Here is a 9,182-nt window from a genome sequence, read left to right on the forward strand (position 1 = left end):
CTGTCGAGCTTCAAAGCAGAATTAAGTATGTTGATTTCAAGGGAGCGTGACAGAAGCTGAATCTTCGGGACATTAAGGACAGTGGGAATCGGCGAGGCCGACTAGAAAGAGCTGATATTGAATGAGAGTGATGATTCGAGAGCAAGTCCTATGAGGAGGGAGAGCATCGTGGAACCATTTATCCTTCGACATGGTCCCTTTTTGTCAACCTCCCCTCGCCTCGCCTATTTTCTTGACTTTTGGCAATTCTCCAGAGAACAAATCTTCCCACAATCTCATTATCCTCACCTGGGCTCGCCCGCATTGACAATATTCGAAACCAGGCTATACCAAGAACCGAACTCCCAAAGACCTTTTGCCCTGGTAGCCCCCCCCCCTCGTCGAAGCCCTCCGCTTCTGAGGCTGAAAGATGGCAACGGGTCCTTGACCTCAACCAATAACGGCTCACGGTTCCGAGCCGGATCTCCGCCATTGTCGAAAAGAGACGTGGAGTGAGTACCAATCCGGACAGCGGCCGAGTGTTGCCCATGCCTCGTAATTTCACATCCAGAGGGGCCAGTGACCGAATTCGGACGGCCGTGATGGACTTTTGATCCTGGGCATCAAAACGCAGAGATGTGGATCTAAAGCAATCGAAGCACGAGCTGGACATGTCGTGTGCTTCCTTGCCCAAGCTAGCTAGTCTCGTGACTCTCGTCCAATGTTTTGCTGATTCTCTAAATGCAATACTACATTCGTAGTAGCGCAGTAAAATAAGCATAAGCCTAATTGGTATCGGAACTCCAAACCACCAAACTGAACCATTTGTGCCCCCAATGCGGCCCTGTTGCGCCCCCAAGTCTCCATATGCAGTACGCTGCTTGGTTGTTGATTGGTCTCTTGTCCAGCTACGAGTCATGGACTTTTGTGCGGCTGTCGGACAGCAGCGTTGATGACTCGATGCATGCCCGTCTCAGGTGTCCATGCTCTAGAACCACCCATAGCAACCCCATCAGCGCGTCTCTCGGGTCTCGATCCGGGCGCTCTTTTTCTGCCCAGCGTGCTACAGACATGGACGAAGGACTGGCGATCCACGCAGCAAAAGTGGTGCACGAATTGCCCGGGTGGCATGTCTCCAGCATCGGTGCCCGGGCCATGATAAAGTCATCCTTTATCCGTGCTCCGTATAATATCCAGGTGCAAAACTTTGCGCCAAGGCTACCTCAATTTTGGCAGCTTGGCTTAGGTAAGGAGAATACCAGCATGTTCAGTCATCCGGAGAGCCGCATTAGCCGCGCCATAGGTTGGGTTTGCCTGCTGCGAGAAACTTCCGTAGTGAGCCTTGCTCATGGGCCCAGCTAACTAAGCCTAAACCCGCGAAAGTACCCAAAGTCTCCAAGTAAACCAAGCGAGAAATGAAGTGCGATTGTCTCCATTTGCATCCTCAACTTGCGACTGCCAAGGGGCTTGCTCTTTGCCGTGGTAGTGGGAACTTATCCAGCCAAAGGGTTGGCATCGAATGTTTATATTTGCCCCGGATATGTATTGCACCGTTTTGGGTCTTCGTCAAAGGTTCTCTGCATTGCGTATCCGCTTTTCGGTGGTTGGCCGCCTAGACTCTTAAAAGGAGAGTGGTTGAACGACTTTTCTTGACTCTTGCAGTCTTGCTGGTTATAGAGCACCCGTCCTCATTGAGAAAAGTCGCTGGTCATGCCACTGTTCAGCAGAGACCAATAGGTCGTATCAACACCTTGGAACGCCCAGTCACCAGCCTCTGCCGTGATTCCAGGGCATGGCCATCCGAGATAGTCGGCGCTGAACCCTGCGCAAACGTCCTCGTGAGGGATCGTGTTGTCCTGGCCGAGGAACGCTTCCAACGACACTGCGGGAGGCGTATCCTGCTGTAGCGATTCCGACGACACGGTGGTGGTGTTTGCTGGAGTCGGTAGCTGCGAGTGGCTCAGGTCCAGCAAATGCGACTCGGCTGTCTGGTTTGCGGTTGTCTTGATGTTGATGATTCCGAGGTACGGGATACTCAACTGGAGGTTTTTTACCTCCGACTCGGGGCACAGAGGTGGTTTTGCGCCGCTGCAGCAGTCGACGATGGGAAGAAGTTGCCTGATTATTTCTGCACTCTCGCCAGACAGCTTGTCGTCGTTTAGCAGGGCCAATTCCTCCATCTTGGCCAGGACAGTTTCGGCCAGGGCTCGATCCTCGCTTCGTTGTCTCGACCAGTCCTCTTCACGAATGCTGGGGGGGCGGCTGAGATGGCCGAGGAGAAGCGTCATGGCGGCCATGAGTGAGGAGTAGTCAATGTGACGGCACGAAAAGGCGGCGTTGTTGGCGGTGCGGAAGATGACGCATCGCCTCAGTACGGCTCTGCTGGACTCTAGACACGTGTTTTTGCTGTAGTCGAAGCGGGTGTTTGTCTGGTTGCGAAGCATGTACGGGAGATGCAGCAAGATGAGCAAGCTGTGATGATGGATCTGAAGCATCAGGTGCGACATGATGCTCATCTGGGCGGTTGTGTCGGCGTAGTCGGGTACGGACGGGATCTCCCACCAGCTCCGTCCCATGGACTTTGCCGCGTGCTCGAGCTCACAGTCGACAGACTGGGTAATACCAAAGGCTTCCATCGCGGATGTGCGGTTCCTCTCAATGATGCGCAGCGATATGGCGGTGTACCTCTTTTCCAGCTTCTCCATTTGTGTGTCGCGGGCCAGGAAGGGTTCCGACATGAAGCTGTTATCCTGGGAGCCAGCGGAGAGACCGAGGAGTAGGGATAGGTAGCGGTCGCACGAGTTGATGCGGGACCACAGCGAGTGGGAAGAAGGCATCGTCGAAGGGTCGGTGGCGGGGTCGCACGACTTCAATGGTCGCGAGCCATCCCGCTCGATGCCCATCAGTTGTGCCAAGCTGAGCGCCCTTCTCATGGCAAGCCACGCCTTGCGGAGGTTGCCAGAGTTGACGAGGTAGAAGCCTTCAAGAATGAGACACTCTAGGCCCTCTGCGGAACCTACCAACTCATCATTGGAAGTCACCGCGCTGGCGGCCGCGGCCCACGCTGCCATCGTATCCTGAATCGAACCCTTCAAGCCGATCTCGAGCTGCGAAGGATCGAAGCACGGCGGCAACTGCTGGAGACAGATGGTCAACTGAAGCAAATGCTTCGCCAGAACAGCGGGATGCTTGGCGACGTCTGGTATGGCGGTGAGGGATGATGTCGGTTGGGATTTGCCCTCGAGGATATCTTGATACGAGTAGAAGACGATCAACACAAAGATTGGGCCCCTGCTTGACTGGACGATGGTTTTGACGTCCTGAAGGGACGGGAATACGGAGTGGATCTCCCGGCATATCTTGTCGTACTTTGAACCAACAAGGGGCTGCTTTGCCGCAGGAGAGTCCAGTGCGGATTGGTGAGGCGCAGGACCGGAAATGGAAGCAGAGACGGCGGCGGCGGTAGCACTCACGGGCGGCCAGGCCGAGTTCTCCGGCGTGGCGTGCGGGTCCGAGGCACGGAGGGACCCTTCGACGGACGGCGTCGTCGGGTTCGATTTGTTGACCGACGACGCCTCAGGGCCCATCTTGTCGGCCAGCTTGACCATCAACTCTTCCAACCGTCCGAGACGCTGAGCGAGGCCGCGCTCGGGCGGACCGGACGGCTCATCGTCGGTGAACTCCTGGCTGACGCAGACGGCGCCGCGAGCCTGGCAGCCGTTGCAGGTTTGCTCCTCGTTGGAGGCGAACTCGCAGCGGATCTTTCTCTTTCTGCCTGGACGGGGTATTAGTGAATAGTGATCACGTCCATGTGGTGAACTCGGACTAGAGTCGGGAAGATCGGGCAAAAGATGGACCCCGGGGAGACGGGGCACATTCGCGGACGAAAACCTACACTGCCAGCAGCTTCGAGTTCCTTTTCGGACCTTGCGTTTCTTCGTCGGTCGTTCGTCCATGTTTTCGGATGTAGTTGCGCTAACAAAGATGACAGAAATTGGTGGCGATGGAGGAGACGGATGTTTTCTCTACAGCGGGCAAGATGAATCACAACAGAAATGTAGTTTCGTGAGACCAGAATCGCCTTTGCGCGTTCCAGTTGGACTGCAAAGACATGACCAGCACCGCATCGCTGCCTGTCTCATTGACGTTGTTGATCTCGCCGTGCTTACGGATCTTTCGTCCGCTTCGTCCGCTCGGAGGCCGAACGACGGACGAATGCCGCTAGTGGAGGGGGGAAAGGTACGTATCTGGGTCGGACAAACGCTGCCCGCATCACGTGCGGACAGCCAATCTCTGGCGGCAGTTCTTCTACTGGTCCACATGGCCACACGCGCCGAGCGTCTATTGGCTCTGGGGTCTGGACCCGAGCTTCGCCAGGCCTGATTGGGCAAGTGTCTTATCAGATTCGATCTTGATCGGTACGTACCTCTTCCCCCAAATCACTAATCACTCACACTCCTCCTCCTCCTCCTCCTCTGCCCTCAGCAGAGTCAGCACCCCTCAGCAACCCCTCAACTCGTGATCCTTTGTTAAGAAAAAAAGAAATCGGACCATTTTGCCGGGTTGATGACTAACTCCCAGCATCCATCACGGCGTACAGAGCAACTTGCGTTACCAACTTCAGTCAAACCCCAGCGATCGCCAACCAATCGGGCTTGTTGGTGTTGACGTGCAGCAGAGGGTCCTGGCATCCTTTGTTGGTTATCGAATAGCGTCACGGAGCTCGACGCCAGGGGTTCATGGATTCGAAGCCCGTCTCGACATCGATTGCGCTTGGCGGCATAACGACTAACGAGTTGAGGCGATGTTGGCAGGGCTAACTACGGTAGCGGGACCCCAGAAACCAAGCCTCAGCCTAAAAGAGACATGGGCCCTAAATCTGAATTCAAGTTCATCACCGTCGAGGCTACTGAAGGGGATTTCCAAGGGAATTTCCAACCTGCAAGCAAATCCACCCGCAGCCATGCCATCCGAACGGCCATTCAAAAGGGTCAGTCCGAGCTGGGTACCTCGACGGCCCTCACGTCCCAGGATACCATCAAGCAGAAGGCCCAGTTGAAGGGACGATTCAGAGTGGCAGGCAAACCCGTCAGGTCGAAAAGGTCCAAGAGCAAACAGCATCAACAAGACCGCCGTTCTCATGTAGTACTTGACCCTTATTCCCTACCCCATCCTACCCTGCAGACTCGGGGCGCCAATCACTCACACGTACCTAGTCTCCATCGGACATTGCTGAGTTTCTGCACCAAGCATCGCTGCCACCCTGGGTTCAGAGACTCGGGAGCGATAGCGCTGACCCCTTCAACACGCTGCCCATCCCAAGTAGCCCTTGCGTAGATTCTTTAGTCAGATATTGTAAGAACCGCCTCTCCTGCCGTTCTGCACTCATCCGCTGTGTTGTGTTGTGTTGTACTGTGCTGTGCGGTTGAGCTAACTCTCTAGTCACCACCAGGTTCAATCTCAACTCCACCACCATCGACACGCAGAGACCATGGTTCCCCTACGCCATGCAGAGCGCACTCATCATGCGCGTCACGCTCGCGCTGGCAGCAGAGTTCCTGACCGCCACCATGCCTATGCTCGACGTCAAGCTTCAGCGGGAGGGGTACCAGCAAAAGGGCGAGGCGATGCGCATCATCCGAGATCGCCTGGGGTCGCAGGAGTCGGCTCGGAGTGCAAGCCATGATCTCTCTGTTCTTGCCGGCGTGGCCATGTTGGGAAGCGTTGAAGTGAGTACATGTAGTCCTCTGGCTTTTGGGTAACCATCACGAATCAATGAGGATGTACTCACACGTCTCGACAGGCCTTTCAAGGTCACTTCTCAGCGGCCAATGTCCACTTGACGGGACTTCACGCCATGATTGAAGCTCGTGGCGGGCCGGACACGATCAAGCACGACTACATCCTCTGCCGCTGCATCAACTGGTGTGACCTTTTTTTTCTTCTTTTTTTTTCTTCCTTTTTCTTTTTTTCTTTTCCATTCCTCCACTGCCCCCACACAGCGCAAACTTACCAAGATTTCCCCAGGATCGACATCCAAGTAGCCTCGGGTCTCGGGAGAGTCCCAAAGTTCCCCATGTTCCACACCCTCGCCCAGGTCTCCCTCCCTCCCTCCGTCGTGCATCGCGCCATGACGCCCTCCCTGCGCCACCTGGAGACGCTCGGCGGCCACAACCCCGACGAGAGCGACGAGCCGCGCGACATCTTTGTGGCGCTGCGGCAGGCGATCCTCTCGCAGGCTGGCGGGGGCGGCGGCGGCGGCGCCACGGGTGTGGCCGTGTCCGCGGACACCATCAGGATCGTAATGAACACGGCCGACAGCGCGATTCTGCACTTTTTATACGTGGAGCGTCGGACGGCGACACCCGTGCAGAAGCGGTTCCTGGTCCTGGTCTCGGCCGCCCACGTCTTTCTCTATACCGTTCTGCGCGAGATTCCGACGACGGGCCACATGGTGCGCGTTCTCGTCGGGAGGATGCGCGACGCCCTGGAGGAGGCGGACGCCATTGCGCTCATCTGGGTCTCTCACGACGCTGCCCTCTTGTGGGTTCTGTTTGTGGGCGTCGTCGGATCCGGAACCACCGAGGACCGAGCGTGGTTCGCGGCGAGGTTACATAGCTTGCTGGAACGGGCCGGGGGTATGTTGCCGCCGGAGCGATGTAGGCGCGAGAACCTGCAGCAGCTCCTTTCCGGCTTCCTCTGGCGAGATAAGCATTGTTTACCCGTCTTGGATGAGGTCTGGGCGTCGTGGGAACGTCAACGCCAACGCGGCCAAGGCGGCTGCGGTGATGGTGGTGGTGATGGTGATGGTGATGGTGGTGTTGGTGTTGGTGTCACGTAGAGCCCATTAAACCCCTACAGATTAAATGTTCCCACAACGTCAAATAACCGACGTGGGATTGGTCCAGTTGCTGCTGCTGCTCGCGGGTTCCCCGTGTGGCCGGAGCGTTTCACCGCAGGGATCCATGGATCGGGGACTCCAGCTTGCTGATATCGTCCTCTTCTCAGAGTGGTCAGCGGCCGGGATGGCCTGACTTGCAGCAAATTTCAGCTGTTGATGCGTTCGTCCGGCTGAAACCGAAAGAAGATCCTACACTGGGAATATCATCACAACAAGGCCAAAGAGAATGGCACGCCGTAGGTTTGAAGGATTTTCATCCCAGAGAAACGACCGATTCAGAGTGTAACGATAATTTCGAACACGCCGCGCCCTATCAACAGCAACCCAAAAAAAGGCGTGCGCCCTTTAACAAATTAGTGCACAATCGCAAGCCGGCCCCATCCCCGCAAAGCTTCCTTACCCCGGATTCATTCAATGACACAATCGGAATTGCCAACAGCTTCGTCCCCCTGCTTGTCCTGGCCCCCCCTTCCCCTGGACGCTTCGCCGCGAGCGAGCAAAAGCCCGTCACAAACCGCTTCGAGTTGCTCCTTTGAACGGAAAAAGCTCGCACGAAAGGACTTGGTAGCTCGGCTCTCGCGGCACAACGGCCGAGTCGTTTGGACGCAAGGTCGAACCTTCGGATCCGCCAGACGCGGTAGATCACCCAGTCCATCACCCTCAACTAGACGCCAATACAACCTGCTGATGCGCGCATGTGCTATCCGTGGCCTTATTTAGCCTTGTTTAGTCACCGACGTGTTTCGTTTTCTCGTCGTCACTCCATTGGCTGTCCCATGGTCATGAAACCAGTTTTCGCTTTGCCACGGATGTGCCTTTGTAATGTCGGGCGAGAACTCGGCGTAAATGCAACCTGCATTTCCATCACACCCAGCCTCCAAGGCAACCAGCCTCCGAAACTGTTATCTCTGCGGTTGGTCATGGTTGTATGTCAAATTATTGAGCAGAAACCCTCTCTGGCCAGTCAGAGTTCACCCAAAGAAAAAAACTGGCACGCACAAGAAGACACAAGGAAAAAAGGGTCCGTATGGGTTCCGTTCACGCACAAGCAGCTTGTCCGGCATGGATCCTAGGCTCCAAAAACCCGCGTCGCGTGAGATCTTGCCTTGCTCGCTTCGCTCGCCTCGCCCAACAGGCGGCCCTACGTAGACGGAGAAGAAGGAGGGGGGGAGACGGGCATATGCAGGGGGCCGATCAGCCCTTTGTGTGGAATTGGGTGCTCCGTTCTGCAGGGAAGTGCGTAGGAGGCGTCGACAAGCCTTTTTTGGGGCCTTCCAGTCGATCTTCTAGAAGCTTTCCCAATGTGTGACAGGTGTGAGTGGAACCGGCATGGATCACGACTCGAGGATGTCGGGAATGTACGGGACCACGGCCGCGCTATTACGTCTAACTTTGCGGCCCTCTGCGGGTAAGCGGCTTTTCAAGCCACGGCTGGTTTAGCGCATCGAGGCAAGACACACCAAGACACCCCAAGACTTGCAGAAATCGCCTACGGCAGCGCGGGAAGGGCACTCGAAGGGGGGGACGGGTGGAAGGGTGGAAGGGCGGAAAGGTGGGAGAGATCTGAGTGAGACAGAACCTATGGGAGTCTTTTCCCACAGACGGGCTCAGGGCCCCCCCCTGGTCCGGCAATCGTCACACTTGGCTTTGGCTCTTGTTCGCTTTCGTCTGAAAAATTTTGAGCCTCATGCTCTTGGCCCCCCAATGTCTGGTGTTCCAGGTCGCCTATGACGCTCTTTTCCTCGCTCGAGTTTCAGCAACTCTAGATAAGGCAAAGTTTTCTCTTTCGTCCGTTTCTTTCTTGCAGAAGCTCAGACTCTCTTTATATCCCAGTCACGTCAGGCCTCTTCCCAGCGCGCCACACCGGTCGTATTTCGGGTCGCCCGTGGGAACAGGCTAACAGCAACATGGACTGACTCAAGCGGGGGCGAGGTGAGGCCACTCTGCGGCTCTGCTTCTGGGTTCTTTAGGTAAAAAATAGGTCACAATATCCACCTTATTACGATGCAAAAACTCTACCAATTGCCTCAGTCCCGCAATTCCACGCACCGCGTACAGAGAAACCCAGTCCGCAACCCTCAGCTTGCTGGCACGCGGACCTGGTTTTCTTGACAATGAGAAATACAATTCTACGCTGGGAAACTCGGGGAAGCGCACACGCACAGCCAGCGGTCAATGTGTCAATTCTGGAATCTCAGGGACGCTGGTCGATTTCGCGGGGAAAGTCTGCAACGGTTTATTCCCCCGCAATGGCACCAACGCACGGAATCCAGTTAGTTTCCCAGGCAAGGGGAGGGGGGGG

General features: G+C 56.0%; 2 protein-coding genes across 2 annotated transcripts; one reads left to right on the forward strand and one right to left on the reverse strand.

Moving 5' to 3' along the window:
* Window positions 1–1,667: 1,667 nt before the first annotated feature.
* Window positions 1,668–3,935, reverse strand: CORC01_14129 (uncharacterized protein; the record flags this gene model as incomplete). The annotated part of the gene is made up of 2 exons (XM_022625740.1): window positions 1,668–3,754; window positions 3,875–3,935. 2 exons carry the CDS (start codon window positions 3,933–3,935, stop codon window positions 1,668–1,670), a joined length of 2,148 nt encoding a protein of 715 aa, XP_022467759.1.
* A 910-nt stretch (window positions 3,936–4,845) lies between these two features.
* On the forward strand, window positions 4,846–6,820 carry CORC01_14130 (uncharacterized protein; the record flags this gene model as incomplete). The annotated part of the gene is made up of 5 exons (XM_022625741.1): window positions 4,846–5,124; window positions 5,196–5,334; window positions 5,422–5,708; window positions 5,783–5,904; window positions 6,007–6,820. 5 exons carry the CDS (start codon window positions 4,846–4,848, stop codon window positions 6,818–6,820), a joined length of 1,641 nt encoding a protein of 546 aa, XP_022467760.1.
* Between the last annotated feature and the right edge of the window lie 2,362 nt (window positions 6,821–9,182).

The sequence above is a fragment of the Colletotrichum orchidophilum genome, assembly GCF_001831195.1.
Source record: "Colletotrichum orchidophilum strain IMI 309357 chromosome Unknown Scaffold_241.1, whole genome shotgun sequence".
In the NCBI taxonomy this organism is placed as follows: domain Eukaryota; kingdom Fungi; phylum Ascomycota; class Sordariomycetes; order Glomerellales; family Glomerellaceae; genus Colletotrichum; species Colletotrichum orchidophilum.